The 18,202-nt window shown below is 33.0% G+C and overlaps 1 protein-coding gene across 3 annotated transcripts; it reads right to left on the bottom strand.

Annotated features, from left to right (window-relative positions):
* Nucleotides 1-5,467: 5,467 nt before the first annotated feature.
* LOC114406180 (uracil phosphoribosyltransferase) lies at nucleotides 5,468-16,646 on the bottom strand. Of its 3 annotated transcripts, XM_028368818.1 has the most exons (12): nucleotides 16,349-16,606; nucleotides 16,031-16,123; nucleotides 15,146-15,224; nucleotides 14,002-14,060; nucleotides 12,946-13,023; nucleotides 12,563-12,644; nucleotides 12,220-12,268; nucleotides 11,960-12,021; nucleotides 7,335-7,402; nucleotides 6,926-6,981; nucleotides 6,806-6,853; nucleotides 5,468-5,817 (listed from the first exon to the last, which is right to left on the bottom strand). In XM_028368818.1, exons 1-12 carry the CDS (start codon nucleotides 16,484-16,486, stop codon nucleotides 5,760-5,762), a joined length of 870 nt encoding a protein of 289 aa, XP_028224619.1. In that variant the 5' UTR covers nucleotides 16,487-16,606; the 3' UTR covers nucleotides 5,468-5,759. The 3 variants fall into 3 exon arrangements, with proteins under 3 accessions (XP_028224619.1, XP_028224618.1, XP_028224620.1); XM_028368817.1 differs by having other exon boundaries at nucleotides 16,031-16,646; XM_028368819.1 differs by lacking the exons at nucleotides 5,468-5,817; nucleotides 6,806-6,853; nucleotides 6,926-6,981; nucleotides 7,335-7,402 and having other exon boundaries at nucleotides 11,994-12,021; nucleotides 12,220-12,258; nucleotides 16,031-16,645.
* Between the last annotated feature and the right edge of the window lie 1,556 nt (nucleotides 16,647-18,202).

Genomic DNA, 18,202 nt, shown 5'->3' with positions numbered 1-18,202 from the left:
TGGACAAAATCCCTTGAAATTTCAATGGATCATATTGTTAGTTTGGAAAAAAATTCATTTTTTTACGGCATGGGTAATACAAAATGAAATAAACCTTTGTTACACATTCTCACAAATGCCTACTAGTTGTGTCTTGTGGTGTTCTTGCCTTCTCTGAGTGAGAGTGAGAGGGAGAGAGAAACCCTCCAACGAGTGGAAATTGCCATCGACGAAGATGAAACCAACTATTCTCCGTTAAGTCACTATTGGATTATTCACATTTTTTTGTTCCTTTTTTGTGGAAGTTGGTTGGCTGTGTTCATTGTTGTTTGTTGTAACATCCTTTTTTTTTTTTAGAAAAACATTTATAAAAATATATTAGTTTTTATTAAATATTTTATGTTATTTTTTTTAAAATAAAATACTAATAATAAAATTATGTTGAGTTAAATATTTTAGGACATTTAGTCTTGGGAACCCCAATTCAATTTTAAAAGCTAATAGGTTCTACGAAAACCTAGTCTGTTCCCTACACCATCTCTTTATGCTCTCGTTGGGAATAGTGTCGTAAAAAATGTGAACAATGTCGCAAAACCATTGTGCTTGTTCCTTGCTTTTGGGAATCATGTTGTTGAGGTAAGAAGGATTTTGTTTTCTCTTTGTCTTCTATTGTATGAGTGACAGGTAAATTTATGTTTAGATTCAATTGGATGGGTTTTGAATACCCCAAACCATGTTTATTAACTAAGTGTTGTGATTTAGTTACATGTTTAATTGTGATTTATGTTTTTCTCCTTTTGTGCTAATTAGGGATTTTGATGAATTATATCCAATTATTTAGGTACACTTGATACAATTTAGGTACACCCCTAGTCTTGGTTACTATATTTAGTCTTGTGTTATTAGGTTTTGTTGTACTATTAGTACTAACAATACACATGTGTATGGAGATTCACAAACATTTATGAACCTAACTGGGGGTGTCATGAATGAGTTTACGTATGACAATAACCTTGGGGGTGCAATAGTGTGGAATCTCCTTTAAGCTCATATTGATCACATGGATTGGAATATCCTTGCAAGGCTAAAACAACCTAACATGTTGTCGGCAATGTCATCTCAGTGAAAGAGATAGTGTCAAGTTGTCCATTGTGTGATAATTCATCGACTACATGGACTTTCGAACTACATTTAAAAATTGTTTTCAAAATGGTATCACATGCATGTGAATCTATAAGTTAAATGTGAATCATCGTGCATGTATGTCTATGTGTATGAGACATTTGAAGTGGATGTTGTATGTTTGTGTGATACAATTATTTATAATAGATCTTTTCTTTTTATGTCTTCTTTGAGTTTTAAATGTTTGTGAGGTGTATCTCACTTCCCATTTATTTGTCTTGTTTGTGTTTGGGCCAAATGCCAACCTTGCAACTCTACAAGGTCACGATGATGATGTTGGGGGAGAGGCTAGACCCTGTTTATTGTATTTCTTTTTTTAGTTTTAGTTTGAGATGGTAAAGCTCTAATGGATTGTGACTTTGGGGATTGATTTTATTGTTTTATGTTTATGTTTGTTTTAAAACTAAATTAGTGATTTTTATTTCTTAAGGTTGATTAAGTTTTAAGGAATTATAAGACCAAATGTCGACCAATATATTTTATTGATGATTTTAGTATTTATTTGAATTTGAATCATTTAAGGTACAAATGTGATGACCTTTCCTACATGATTACAAAAGTTTTAAATTTATTATTTTATTTCAAAATAAATTATTTATTTAATTATTAGCTACGTGGTAAATGGGTATCACATTTTTTCCTTCTCTTGAGTTTTTCTGATGTTGAAAAAACTATTATTTTTCATTTCTGGAATTGTTAGGGTTTATATTGATATGTTTTTGTTAAAGTGTGGGTGCACTTTGTTTTCGATATAAAAAATTAATGTTACATTATATTGAATCTTTCAATCTTTCTTAACATGATGCAAAAGAGATATAATCTAATAGTCTCATTTTTATAAATAAATGACAAATCAGTCTTTCAATAATATTATTTGATATCAATTAAATCCTTGAATCATTGACCGACAAATTAGTCCAACACGTACAACTACAAACATTCTCATTTCATGCAATCTAACAATCCATTAATAATTGGCTCACAAGTTAGTCAACCCCTAAACTAGCCATGAACAAACCACCATAAGAACTTAAGAAGAAGATTTGTGCAACCGAAGAAGATAACAATGGGAGAAGAGAATAAGGGGATGAACGTTGGAGAAGATATAAACCTTGGTTGGGGGAGAAGAAGGAATGGTCGTTGGAGAAGAAGTTGTAAGGGGAGAAGTGGTTGTGCAAAAAAAAAAAAGAATTTATAATGGTTGGGGGAAAAGAAGTAGTCGTTGGGTATCAATGATTATTTTGTTGCTATAAAAAAATGGAAATTCATCCAAACTGACAAATTGGTACACCAGAATTTTAAGTGACAATTTAGTCCATCGAAGTCAGCAGCACACTCAAACACAATTTCTCACACTAAGAAAAGGGTCCATTAACAACACGTAGACTATGTCATTTGTGTTAACGAAAGAAATAGACGGTGGGGCAAATTTGCCAATCTTTTTACAAATTAAGGGATAAAATTTTATTTTTTTCAAAAGTCAAGGACTCGAGTGTCAGTGCCTTACAAATTTAATGACTAAATTAGATATTTACCCAAATCATTTTCACCATAATTTTCTTAATTAAAAATAACTTAATTTAAAAAGTATTTTTAATTAAGAAATTTATGGTGGAATTAAAACATTTTTTCATTAAAAATCATGATGGTATATTTTTTCTAATGTAGTCTCATATTTTTAACAACTTATATCTCATAAGTTGTATCACACTTTGCATTATTTTTTTTTTTGGTGTATATACCCATTTTCATTCTTGAATTTGTTAGACACTGTCAGTTAGGTTCTTGAAAGATGAAAAATTAAAATTTTATCTTCAAATTTGAAAAAATGTGACAAATTAGTCATATCATTAATTTTTTTTTGTTAACTCATATGATTGTACTTATGTGACACTTCTGATGATAATGTGGTGACAAACGATTGTCCTGTGTCATCTACGTGACTATCACGTGTTAAAAGATTAACTTTTTTTTTTTTTTTTTGTCTCTGAACTTAGTTAATTATTGCATACAGGGATGAATCCAAGAATATTACATAGTGGCGGCAAAAAAATACTAATAGTTTATAATAATTTTAAAGAAAAATATAAATTTTAAGCTTTTATAAAATACATAATCTGATGGTAAAAAAAATTTAAATTATTTAAGCTTCTAATAATTACAATTGGATCGATGTATGTATTTGTCACTTGTTTGTTTAAAAGATAAAAATAATAAAATTAGTACAAATTTACTATCTCTTATAATTATTTATAAAAACATTTTCATACTATAGGGGAAATATTTTTTTTGGGGTTAAATTTTTCTTATAAGATATATTTAAGTAAAAAAAATATCTAAGTGGGGGCAGTTGCCTATCATTGTATTCTCTCACTTCTATTATTTCTACAATTTCGATATTTAAATTATACTATTAATATGAAACTAATTTATGAGTGATTTTTGTTATTCATAAAAATTGAATATGGTACCATAGGATTTACAACACCTACACACCATACTCAACCAAGTGAGCTAAATCCCCTTGGTTAATTTATGAGTGATTACATTACAATAGTAAGTTTTAAATCCAGGACATTATTGGCAAAATTCTACAAGGTTTCAAATCAGATATTCTACCAAAAATCAAGTTATTATCTAATATGTTATTAATATGTGTAGAATTTTATATTAATTAATTTATTTATTTTATGAAATAATGTTAATGACGAAAATACACTTAAAAAAATTTGATCCATTATAACGAGTAAGTATAAGACGACATGAAAAATAAGTTAGAAACAATTTTTACATACCCTTTATGAGGTTTTTACATTGTTGTTTAACAATTGAATATTAAAAGATATAAACCATTATAAGTTAAAAATATATGACCTACAAAATAAACAAAAAACATAGTTCACTCATTATATTTTCAATGGAAAAAGTAATTGTTGATTGTCATGTTGGAGTATACAATATATTGTATCTATTTGCTTTTAATTTCCTCCTAAATTAAATAAATATGTTGACTTTTAAAAATAAATTATTTGTTAGTACACATTTTTAATTTGATTCTTATGAAAAACTAATTTAATTTTCATATGTTTATTTGGGCATTTGCTTCCTGCACTTCCCATTTTTATTGTGAGGACAAAATTATCCCTAATGGGTCTCAACCTCAACTCTCCCTAAATTGCATTATGGAATACTCTTTTTGCAATACAATTTTATTATAAAATACTCATTCCATAATATATTTGTAAATCTGAAATAGGTATTCTGAAACACATTTTCCGATTTACAATTATATTATGGAATGAGTATTCCATAGGACAATTGTATATACCAAAATGATATCCGGAACAGGTATTTCATAATACAATTTTAGTTTAGCAATTTTTAAATATGAAATAGGTATTCCAAAACACATTTTGAAATTTACAATTGTATTATTGAATGAGTATTCCATAATATAATTGTATATTCCAATGCGAGCTGCAGGATAGGTATTCCAAAATTTTAGTGAAGATTTTTTAAAATCTGGAATAGGTGTTTCGGAACTCATTTCTGGACTTAAAATTGTATTACAGAATAATGCGATACAATTGTAAATCCCAAAATGAGCTATGGAACAAGTATTTCATAATACAATTTTAGTTTAGCAATTTTTAAATCTGGAATAGGTATTCCAGACCACATTTCCGAACTAGCAATTGTACTGCAGAATGGGTATTCCATAATACAATTGAAAATCCCAAAATGAACTTAGGAACTTACAATTGTATTAGAGAATGGAGTGTTTCATAATATAAACTTTGCAAATAAATAGAAAGGTACAAACCTGGGCGTCTTCCTCAACCAAACGCCACCCACCTTCATCGGAATTGAGCAGGGATGAACGGAGACAACTTCCGCCCAAAGAGGATAGAGAGAGGACAATGCTTGCTAGTTGTGGAGATGAGTGTAAGTTGTAGAAGAGGAAGGGAGGTGTGCGAAGGTCTTTTAGTAGATAAGAAGATGAAAATTATAATATGAAAATGGTACTTTAGGGATATTAAAAAAATTGGAAAGTACAGAAAGTAAAATGTCCTTGCTTGCTTCGAATCCTATTTGATAAAAGTCCCTCAAATTTGAGTATATAGTTTTTAGTCCCCCAAATTAATATTTACATTTTGTCTTTTAACTTTGTGAAATGTTATTTTTAGTCCCTCCAATAAAAAACATCACAAATTATGCATTCAAACAGTAAATCAGTTAAAAATGACAATTTTTTTTTATTTTGTAAATTTGAAGAATTAAAAACAGTAAATTTTAATTTGAGGACTAAAAGAGAAGACCCCAAATTTAAGGGATCCAAAATATATTTAAGCTATAAAAAACAATTTGAATTAACATGCTAACCAGTTTTCACGTTACGAGTTTCAACTTTCAACACCTGTGTAATTCATAATAATAATAATAATAATAATGACCAACACCTATGTAATTGTAAACCGGAAGGGTGCCACTGATCAAGACTTCAGTATCCATCCGAAAAAATAATGACAAATTTTGGGCCTCAAAAATTGTAAAATATGGCACCCAAGGGAGAGGTGATGAGGTATTTCGTATAATTTTCATGTATCTGTACCAAAGCTACGGTCCCCAGCATCTCCAAGGCCAGGAATTATGAACCTAAGCACAGAAATAGAAATACATTAACAATGCTACAACTCTATAAATTAGCTAACTAAAATATAAACAAATAAATAAACTATTGGTCTTGCTAACCACAGGACACAGGTTAAAGAATTAAAAAAAAATATTTATTATCAAAATCATAAGAAAGTGAAAAAAATCATAAAAAATACAATTTTATGCATTCCAATAAAAAAAATTTACTTTAAATTCCTTAATCAGATACTAATTAGCATTTAGCATTTGCCATGAACTATTTATTTGGCTTCTATAGTTATCTTCATTTAAGTTTTAGTCTCCACATCAAAACTGTAGCAGTCCCTACACATACATAAAAAGTTAACGCGCCTCTTAATTCTGTTTTCGTTTCTTGTTTTCAGTTTTAATTTACAAAACTGCTACCACCTTGTTTTCAACCTGCTTTTTCTTTTTTCAATTCAAAGATTTGTACAGAAAACATTGGAAATAAAAAAAATGTTGTTTTCACTGTTTCCTACACAATTTTTTTTAGAAGAGAAAAAAATTTAAAACAAGGTAGAAATTTTGTAAATTAAAAGTGAACAAAAAATGAAAACAAAAGGGAACAGGGTCTTTTGGTCCAAAATTGATACACCATAGAACATTTTCTGGCAGTGTAAAACTGCTATAAAACATTTTTGACAGTGATAAACCATCACAAAACTGTATAGAGACTAAAACTTACCGTTTCTTGTATAGGGACTAAAACTAAAATGTAAACTATAGAGAAAGAATGAATAGTTTAACCATAAATAAATATTAAGAGTTATTTACTAACAATGTAAAACAAACGTTTTACACAATCATCCAATCACAACTCATTATATATGCTAAGTTTGTTGACTTTTAAAATAATTATCTTAAATTAATTTAAACAGTGAATTGTTATTGGATGACAATGTTAAACTTTTTTACACTGTTAGTACATAGGCATTTAACTCAAATTTTAATATCATGAGACACCAACCCTTTTTCATTAACTTCGGGGTCAATTATTCCAGTATACACATGAAGCCTGCAAAAATGTCATAATTAGAATCTATTGCTTGAAAGAAAGTTAAGAAATTTGAAGTTTTGTTAAAATTACCCAGGGAACTGCTCGCTCAGCTTTTGAAGAGCAGGAGGGGCAGAAACAGCAGATATCTGCAATGTCATGTATGATGTATCCATTAAAAATATATTTAATTATTACATGATCTACTACAGTTTCTCTACGGTCGAATCAATGAACTGTAAATTAGTATTTTTATTGGTACAATGAACGATTCGGTTTAAAACATTGATTTCAGTAACAATATTGAAATTTTTACCTAATATGCAGCATGCATAATGTAGATGGCATAATGCATAAAGAACAAACTTCAGTTATGTAGTTGTTACCAGAGTTAACTAATTAATTAAGCACAGGAATAGAAACATGTTTGGCTTAAAATGAAAAGAATTCTGGTAACAAAGGAAATCTAGCTTCTGAATATAAACAGATTACTATTCCTTACCACTTTAATCTGCTTGTTGCCAACTCCACGTTCCTTTAAGAGGCTCACAGCTGCCACTATAGTGCCACCTGCAATTCATACAAAATATTAATATGAAACACGTAATTGATGCACACGTAATTTTTTTTGTATATGACCGAGAATTCTCAAAGGCGGGGCTGTGAGATTAATCCTTTGGTTGGGGGTGGTGATTACGTAAAATTCTCTCAAAAGTAGCAACTCCAGAATTCAAACCCTGACATTGCAGGTAAAGTTCGTCTAGGGTTTCAGTCTACTTCTGTTGGACTGGAGAAATAAACACTAAATTCTAAATAAAGATAGAAATAATCTGGTTTAAGCCAGATTTGAGTACATATACAGAGTTCCCCCCTAACACAAAGGGTTTTCCCTATCATAGTTTCCTCCTTCAAAACACAGAACAACAATATGATACCTTAATTGCCCTTTACAAGTCTGCAACACAACTTATATCCCTAACTGTCATATCATAACCTATAACTTTCTAATTCAAAAATAATATAAAACAACTGCCAAATAACTTCCTAATACAGAATTACGACTGCCTAAATCAGATTATGGACTATCAACGTCCACTGTGATCAACCACTGTTGGGTTATGCAAAGATGTCATTGATTGCACTAGGGTGTCCAAAAGGAAAATGTTTTTTGAATACAAAAATTGAACATCTAAAGTTGCCCTTTGATTTTTTAGATGCATGTACACGAAAAATGATTACATGCAAAGTAAGATAATTTTCTTATGTTCAAATAATGGATTTGTGTCCAAAATTTGGACCAATCCACTTGTTTCCGGCCATTACAAAATGATTGAAATTTTCAAGAAAAATTTATTCAGCCTTGGGTTGTAAAAGTTTGAAATCAAGAAAAACCAACCCAATATGATCTGAATATAGTTCTACACTTCTACTTTTCTGCTAATTTAATATCCAATTTGTCTGTTAGGATCCAATTGCAAGGTATGAGATCTGAGTCATTAGAAGTGTGGGATTCTAGGGTCAGTTTATAAGGCTTCAGACTCTCCAACTACAATACCTAGCTTTTGTGGTGTGGCTCTCTTATGGTTCTTATCAATTGAATCCTAACATCTCACCCTGTTTCTCAACCCTGGCACCCACACAAGTTGGGTGTGCACTATTCCTTTAGCTAGTCCTAGGCAAACATTGCAATGCCAACGACACCCCCCACATCTCTCATTTGAAGCTGAGAAGCATTGTGAAAGGCTTTAATACCAAGTTGTTATGAACCACTTCATGTAGAATAGAGTCACAGAACAAAGAAAAATCCTTCCTGCAACCTACGCTGAAAGTAAGAAGCAAACTCATTGTTAGGCAAGAGGAATCATCTACTGTAGCTAAGCCGTGGCTAGTGTACAATAGGAAGAATAAGATGAGGAGTGACAATTAGGCTGTTGGGAGTTAGTTAGACTCTGCCAGCTGTCAACAGTTGACAGGTTAGTTAGTAGTTTTGAATAAATTACATCTTTCTTGAGAAGGAAGGGGGGGGGGGGGGGGGGGGGAGAATTGATTGTATTGAGAGAACCTAAGAAGTGTCTCAGTAATGTAAGGGAAGAGAGTGTTCTTCATTGTGTAAGGAGCAAAAGAACTATCAGTAACAGTAATCCCTTTATCTCTGTGTGTACTGTTCTGTGTTGGTTCTTATGTGCATTTGTTCTACCTCTAGTTGCAGTTAGTAAAGTAGAGAAGATTCCTAACAACTGGTCTGATTTGTCGAAGAAAGAATCATGGATCATGACGAGGCTCGATTCACTGAGCTGGAATCTTTGGTTACAGCATTGAAAACAACAACCAGCGAATTGAAGGCGATGGCCATTGAGTTGCAGAAATCATCCAAGAAATAAACTAAGGTGATTGCAAAGGTGTCGAAACAGTGCGACGACATTAAAGATTTGCGCAAGATGATGAAGATGCTCATGGAACACAAAGGCATCATGTATAATGAGCCAATAATGCATCTAAGGAGCAGAACAGTGGGTTGGAGGATGTGGAGTCCGTGACGGAATCCGAGCCTTCACCAGCATCGGAGGACGAAGTGAGCGAGCGAGTCTAGGAGGATTTAATACTGAATTTGTCACGCCATTATTGGGCAAATGAGGGTGAAAATGCCAGTATTTGAAGGGGAGGATTCGTTAGGATGGATCGTGTATGCGGAGAAGTTTTTTGCCGTGCAACGCGTCCAGTAGAGCGCGAAAGTGAGATTGGCCTTTATCAGCATGGAGGAAATGCCTTGCATTGGTTCCAGTATTGGAAGTAAAAGGCAAAGCGGAAGAGTTGGTCTGTTTTCAAGGCAGCGCTGATTAAGTGCTACGGCGATACCGGAAGGGGAGATGTTTACGAATGTTTGATAGCGTTGCGCCAAATGGGGGACTTTGACTGAATTCATTCAGGAATTCGAGGTGCCGATGGCTCAAGTCTTGGGTACAAAGGAAGCGCAATTGAGAGGATATTTTTTGGTGGGACTTTGCAATGAGATCCGGGCAAAAATTCATCCCCACAAACCGAAGGATCTATCACGTGCCATGGAGTTGACGGCTGATTTTGAGGAAGCTGAAAAAGAAGGAAATCCAGAGGTTGATTTGCGTAGTCATGGGTTTCGTTTTCAACCCAAGGGAGGAACATGGATACACAGTGTTGGATGATCCGCAATGAACACCTTTCACAACACCCAAAGTCAGAATCGAAATCTAGCAGGGGATGCGCGTAGCTCTGTGAACGTAATGGCTGCAAATCAAAGTGAGTCTACGAGCTCGGGATCACAGTATAGGGGAGTCCGGAACCTGCCCTATTAGGAGTACCTTCGCTGCCACGAAGCAAAACTCTGTTACCATTGTGGAGGACCATTTGTTGCTGGTCACAAGTGCCCCGAAAAAAACCTCAGGTTGCTTATTGTGGCAGAGGATGAATGGATTAATGATGAGGGGGAGATTTCAAGATTGGAAAGGGATGCTTGAGAATACATTTGACAATACAGTAGAAACAAAGGTGGAGTGTCAATGGATGGACTTATCCGTTTGCTCAGCTGGTGGATTTACTCAACCACAAGCAATGAAATTGGAAGGGCTGATTCAGGGCAAAAGAGAGTTGATTTTGATTGATAGAGGTGCCAGCCACAACTTTATTTCTCAAGAATTAGTGCAGCAACTAGGTTTGAAAGTGACTCCTACTCAAACCTATGGAGTGAGATTGGGGTGATGGAAACAGGAAAAATGCTCAAGGCTGTTGTGAGCAGATGGAGGTTCAACTAGGACAAATGACCATAACAGAGAAATTCTTTCTATTTGATTTGGGTGGTGTAGATCATATTGGGGGTAGCGTGGTGGGAAAAGTTGGGAGATGTCAAGGTAAATTGGAAATCTCTGACCATTAAGTTCAAACAGCAAGGGTAGTTTGTGAAAATTCAAGGTGATCCTAAACTGCTACGAACTAAAGTGTCTTTACAATCGATTTGCAAGCATACAGATGTTGAATTGGCCATGTTTCTATGGGTACTGGATATTGTGGATACAAAGAAGCAGTGCAATATGAAGGTTCTATTGTAGAAGTAGAACAAAAACAAGTGCAAGGGGTACTGGATGAATTTCCTAGGGTATTGCTGAGAGATTCTCCCAGACTAACATGAAATTTTATGAAAATAATTTTTCATTGATAATATTTCAACCAGGTTTGTCTTTAAAAAAGGATACAAATACAAATATATCCCTTATTAATATGATCATAACTAGAAATCATACTAATTGAAATCATACTAAATAGTAGGATCATATCTAACATTCTAACAATTATCCTAATTAATAAAATAAAATTAAAAAAAAACTAATTAATAGAATCATAACTAACAATTATCCTAATAAACAATAATAATGCTAAAGATATGGAATTAAAGATCCTCATATGCAGATCATATAAAAATAGGAAAAGATAAAGAAGTAAAATACACTGAAATAGTATATCTTTATTTAAAACTAGAATTATTCAATTTATTTTGTTTCTTCATCTTTCCCTATCTTGATCAAATCTACATATCAAAATCCCTAATTTCAGATTCTTAGCTAGCAATTGTAGTTGGAGAGCCCGAGGTCTTATTATCTCCACACTAGAATCCTATACTTCCAATCTGGAACTCAAGTCCCAAATCCCACACCTTTGCAGTTGGATCCTAACAAATTCCAAAGCCAACATGCAACCCAATCCATATACAGCTCTAGTTTGTAAATGATGGCACGCTCATACTCGTGCAACCATGAAAAGGATGACACAAAGCTCAATTTAATATAAAAAAATAAAACCCCAACATTGAGATCCCAGATATATGCAATTATTACAGCACTACATATAACATGTTGCTTTAAGGCTACATATTAGACACATACGAACAAAACAAAAAACTTGCATTTTGTGAGACGAGGAAGACAAGCAAAGGTTCAGCCACCACACCCTAGTGAGCATCTGTGGTTTGCGAGTTACTGACCAACATGAAACTAAAGAAATTCATACCATTATGAAGACACAGATCAAAAGACCCCAGTGTTGATGCATGATGTGCAAGAGATTAGAGCAAAGGCTCAAACATGAGCAGACTATACATACCTGTTGCCAGCATAGGATCAACCACAAAAACTTTAGATCCTTCTGGAAATTTCCCGGGTAACCTGAAAATGAAATATAGGTGGAATATGTAACAAAGGTGCTCTAGCATTCAGTAGAAGAACCGAGAAGCAAAAGAAGCAACAGGGCATTCTTTATGGAACTCATCTCTATCTTCAACAAGCCATGCTAGAATCAGGAGGAAAGGGAAAGAAAATAATGGACAAAAAAGCATATTTCTCTTGCAAATATAAGATTCTTACTTGTTTAAATATATAGTGGGCTGAAGAGTTTCCCCATCTCTGCTTATTCCTTTCCCAAAAAAGCAAAAAAAAAAAAAATCATTAATCAATTTAAGGAACAGACAAGAAATGTACTCTAGTTTTGAAAAAGTGCATCCCAGAATTTACAATCGTTAAACAAGTAATTATCTTATTAACATGAATTATTGACAATATTATATACAAATATGCAAACCAAAAACCAGATTTTTTTTCTCCAATTATGTTTGTTGGGTGTGGCTCACAATTCTTGGCTCCCAAATTACAAAATAAGCAACATATGTATCCTCTAGTTTTCATTATTTACTAGTATGAGTATCATTACCTAAATGATATGTTTTTGTTGCAGGCAAGATCGATGATGCATGTTCAGCAAGAGCAAGGCCTGCTCTTAGGATTGGAATTACCTGCAAAACTAGTAAATGATTCAGGCAATAGGTTGCAGAAAGACAATACATAACATAACCACAGCAATAACACCACAAAAGGAGTTAGGTCTGAGTAACAATGATCGATATGCTAACAGTACTAAAGGAATACCCCGTAAACAGGAGCTTGGTTTTGGCTAAAGAAATTACATCCCTAAAATGCTCACAACTTAGTATATGAAAAAAAAAAATCCTCCTGTAATATGTAATTATAAGGCCACAAGAACTCCTGCAAATACTTGATTCTAATCAAACATATTGAAAGTAATCTGCTACTTACAGCCACAGGCTCCCTTGGATCAATGAATTCCACTGAGGCTACACCCATTGGTGATTGAATCTCTCCAGAAACGGTGGGCTGTAAACATTGAAAGCAAAGCAGATATGAGAAAAAGAGTAAATCCAAGATTATGAGTGTGGCAATGGGAGGTGGACAAAACTATTAGTTGGGAATAAGAAATAACATTGAAAATTTTCAACTGTTAATCAGTGACATGTTCCAGATTCAGGCACTAGAATTAAAAGAAAGCCTTAGATTCAAGAATCCAACTGTCTTAGTTTTTTGGAAAATTTATGAATAAAGGGCTGCAATACATTCTTCAGGAGGAGTTATTGGTTGAATAAACTATTGCAGCAAGATTACCCTTTCTAGATTCTTTAGTTCCCTCAAAGCCTATTTATCATACATAAGCTAAACAAATTCTATTATCTTCGACAGGTATTGTTCAAGACAACCCAACCAGGCACCTATTTAAAACTTCGTACCCCATTGCCCAGAGGCTCTTCGCTATGCGAAGGTATGGGGGAGGGATGTTGTACGCAGCCTTACCCTTGCATATGCAAAGAGGCTGTTTCCGGATTCGAACCCATGACCAACAAGTCACCAAGACACAACTTTACCGCAGGCACCTATTTAACCCTTAAAAAACATTACCTACCAGACAATATAATTTGAAGTCCAGACTCCAGAGCAAGGTTGACACATGACATATGTCATTATGTCTTAACTCCTAACAACTATTTAGCCCTTATAACATGACCTACCAAGCATCATTTCAATAGACAAGTATAGACTATAGAGAAAACAAAATTTGGACAACTATACTGGATGCTTGAAAGTTGGAACACAGCAATGACAGCATAGAGTTTAAAACCAATTCCCTTTTGGCTTGACCTCAAGCAGATGAAAACAATAGCTCCAATTTGCAAATTTTATGATTATAGAAACAAAAATAAGATTGCAACAATATCAAATTAAATTGTAGGAACAAAAAAAAATTCAAGTAAAAAACATGAGAACTATAGCAGGGATATGAACTATGAAATAGCAACTAACCAACCAATCCCTTGAAGCTTCATACATTAGTAGCCTTCCCAGCTCAGCCATTGCATTTCCTAAAACATTAGAAACTAGAAGAGTCAGTGATAGTGCTACCTCTGAATTTCAAGTCAAGTCTGATTAAAGTTTAGTTAAACATTGGGGTTAAAAAAAAGACTGAGAGGAACTTGGGAAACTTCGATGTATGTTTGGTATGTTTTATGTAATTTTTATCTGATATTTTTTCACTAAAAGGCCATATTTTTGGATTTTGCTTCTCATTTCCAAGAAAGTAAATGGTGAAAAGATGATTTTATTGATTTTCCATTTTCTTGGTAAATTCAGGAAACAATAAAAATAACCATGACACTTTGTATTCATAGTGAAAACATATCTATCAATGGAAAATGAAAACAAAACACAAACCAAATGTGTATCCTTTGAAGGTGAACATTTCAAATTTCAATAAATGCAAAATTGATGATGCAGCTCACTTGTCTATCTATCCTACTCAAGACTTGATTTTCTTAGGGAAAAGACCAAGCTATTCAAATTAAGAGTGTCTGTGGATTGCTGTTTTAGAGGTACATACCGTCCATTTGCACCAAAGCACAAAACAGAGAAGCAACAACATTGTTGGATTGGAAAAAATATGGGTTACATTCAACTGAACTGTTTCCCAAACACCCCCCTAAGTTGCTAGTTCCAGGTTCCCATCATACTTGATGACACCATTTTTCTTTCATGCTGATTACCAGTAATAACAGATTAGCAGATAATGGGCACCATAAAAGTGAATATTGAAATTTGAAAAACTATCAATGACACTCTAAAAATGGCATTCAGATAAGATTAGCTTTTGGAGGTGAAAACAACTAGACATAGTCATACATCTTTCCCCACTTAACAATAACAATTTATGGAGCCAGTTGCTCCAAATGAATCAACAGTTTGCCAAAACTGCACAGCCTTATCAAATACATGCAGCATGTTTTTGTCAAGAAGCTATAATAGTAATACCATTAAGCATCAAATGGAAAGTAGCTATTAAGTTAACTAAAGTGATGGAGCTGTTCATACGTCAATTGTGGTGAACAAAATCAGTTCAAAGTTCAACTCAAATTACAGAATATTGCTAAAAAATAGAAACTTTGCTACTCACTGAAGATGGGACATGGAGTTTGCTCATTCCTCAAAACTGAAACCCAATGCTTGATCAACGGATGAGGAGGCACATACACCTTCCAAAACCCAGAAAACAGAGAAATCAATCAAACAAGCCACCTCAGAGAAATCACCAATACACATACACACATCACTCATTTCATTATTTTTCCCTCAGCAACTAACCAGAGCAAAAACCCTTACCCCAGAAGCCAAAACCACAAAAGGAATCCAAAAAATCCAATACACAGATAAATTGACCAATCAAGCAGTGACACATAAATCATCAAAAAAAGAATAATTGGCTCCTTTTCTCTACTTTTTCTCATGAACCAAACACACCAAAAGTTCATAAATCCAGAAGCCAAAACCATAAGCGGAATAATAATTTTTTTTAAGAAAAGATAAATTGTCTCCCTTCCCTCCAGTTTTCCTTTCTCAGAAACCAAACAAACCAAAAACCCGTAAGTGAAAATCAAAAGAGGAATTAAAAAAATCCAATAAAACCCAGAAGCCAAAACCATAAGAGGAATCATTAATAATTAAAAAAAAAAATCTTTACAACAGATCATATAACTAGTTAAGCCACCATAGATAAATTTCCAAACGAAAAAAAAAAAAAAAAACTTTGACTCCATTCCATCCATTTTACTTTCTTAGAAACCAAAACCCTTTAAACCCAGAATCCAAAACCAAAACCAAAAGAAAAATAAAAAATCTAACAAAACCCAAAACCAAAATAAACCAACTAACCAAAACCACCACAGACAAATAACCAAAAAGAAAAAAGAAAAACAAGATTTTTGCCTCTTTCTCTCAATTTCAACTTCTCAGACCCAAAACCCATTAAGCAAAAGAGCACAAAAAGGAGAAGGAAACTAACGAGCATTCGGTTCTCAGAGAGAGGCTTCTCCTCCATGGTCATCTGAGAGCACACCGCACCACACGTGCGCCGCGGAGCACTGGAATAAGCGATCTGAGCGGAGAAAGAAAGCAACAGAACACAACACAACGAATAAAAAGAGGGTATATAAATAAACATGCGTGAGAATCGAATCCAACGTAATAAATGGGAGCAAAGCAAAGAAAAGCAAACAAACCCAATATTAAAAAAATAATTAAAATAATAAATGAAGCATGAAATAAATGGGAAATTAAAAATATCCAATTCACTGTTTTTAGAATTAGTGGTATTATCTGCCTTTGGTGTTGTTGTGAAGAGAGGGGAGTGCGAGAGGGAAAGAGAGAGGCGAGAGGGAGAGTGACATGTGGAAGCAATTGGTGCCGCATCAGAGGGGAAACGGAGATTAAGGTTGAAGTGAATGCGGGAACAAGCCATGTATGAATAATGAATGGTGTATCTATGTAAGATGTAATTTTGGTCCGAGGGTTTGAGCTGTTCTTTGTGAGTGACTTGTGGGGAAGATGATATGATATGCTATTTTTAGCATCAACGGTTGTTTTGGATAGACAGAGATAGATCATATATGGATATGAATTCAGGGCATTGCATATGTATCTCATTTTCATTTTCATGTTCAAATAACATTGGTTTTTGTTTTTTCCTTTTTTTTTTTGTAAATTATGTTTTCTGGATATATATATATATTGTCTGGAGGTACTTTACGATGGCACATATATTTTTTTCTTATAAAATATACATAAATAATTACTTTTATCCTTAAAATTATAATTCACTGATAAATGTAAATGTGTCTATGGAAGATATAAATGCAAAATTTAATTCTGGAAAGTGTTAAAAGTGCGACAAAAATATCATATCATCGACTTTTGTCTTAAAAAAGATGCCTACATGGCACAAAGAAACAAATTTGCCACAAAATTGATTATCAATGTGGTCATGTTGACTAGATTGGACGAAAATGTCACTAAGAATTCATTTTTGGACGTAAATGTCAGTAAAATTTTGATGGACCAAATTGTTAATAATTTTTTTCTTGGAGGAAATTGTCATTAATTTTATTTGGATCTAAATGTCAGTACATTCTTTTGGACCAAAATGTTAATCACCAAAAAAATTATGATAGATTTTGGTCATTTGGATGAAAATAGTCACCAATTTTGGACGATAATGTCAGTAATTTCATTTTTTATGGGTAAAATATAATTTTATAATAGATTTTTGACCTTTTTTTATCGTTATAAGCATAACGTTATAATAATCACTTAAAAAACTAATTTGCAAAAATAATTTATAACAAACATAATATCAATAATATTGATTATGAATCATAACTTTTCTATCACAACATAAATTATCTAAATTAAATATTGTACCAAAATATCAAAATAAACATTGTATCAATGTGTCAATCATTATAAATTTATCTAAATTATAATAATTAGTCATTATCTACTATAAATAAAAGACTAATTTATCCCATATGTTAGTTCTTCGAATCTTGGCGGCTGGGCATTAAGCTCATGTAATTCGGTTGGTTCTTGTTATGAGATACTCCATCTGGCATTATAATTCAAATTGGTGCTCGAGGCCTAAGTGGAGGTGGTCTAAACACAGTTGACATTGGTGGAGGTACGAAGATTGTTTCCTACAGCAATAATATATAGTGATTAGTTATGCATAACATAATTTAAAAATAACTAATTAATAAAATGTAAAAATCACTCACATGACTTGGAGTTGGAACATTTTCACCATTAGGAATTGGAGTAATTTCCAAATTAGTTGAATGTTGTTCAACTTGTGAAACAGACTGAGAGTAGTTCTCATCCCACATATATGTAAAATAGTCATTAGTCTCTGCACAAATTTAATATAAATATAGATAACTAGGTTATTGAGAACAAACATTAGTAACTAATCATTAGCAACTAAATTTCACGTGGATAGCACAAATTTAATGTAACTATAATAAACAAATGGTGTATGTAGTGGCATCCTCCGAAAGGAGTAATCATGAAAATTTAGTCTTTAAATGTAACATTTTCCAACAAAATAGAGTAGCCAAATGGTTGCTAACAATATATATGATTAGTCCCTTGCATGTCGTAACACCTTCGGAGATCACAAGCT

Source organism: Glycine soja, chromosome 3, assembly GCF_004193775.1.
Source record: "Glycine soja cultivar W05 chromosome 3, ASM419377v2, whole genome shotgun sequence".
NCBI classification, from domain to species: domain Eukaryota; kingdom Viridiplantae; phylum Streptophyta; class Magnoliopsida; order Fabales; family Fabaceae; genus Glycine; species Glycine soja.
This window is presented reverse-complemented; position numbering and strand designations above follow the sequence as displayed.

What these genes read in the sequence shown, in the direction of transcription:
- LOC114406180 (XM_028368817.1), bottom strand. Translation starts at nt 16,486, where the DNA reads ATGGCTTGTTCCCGCATTCACTTCAACCTTAATCTCCGTTTCCCCTCT. An exon ending in AACAAAAACATATCATTTAG is followed by an intron (nt 12,269 to 12,562) that starts GTAATGATACTC and finishes TTTTTGGGAAAG; the next exon opens with GAATAAGCAGAGATGGGGAA. An exon ending in TGATCCTATGCTGGCAACAG is followed by an intron (nt 7,403 to 11,959) that starts GTATGTATAGTC and finishes TATGAATTGCAG; the next exon opens with GTGGCACTATAGTGGCAGCT.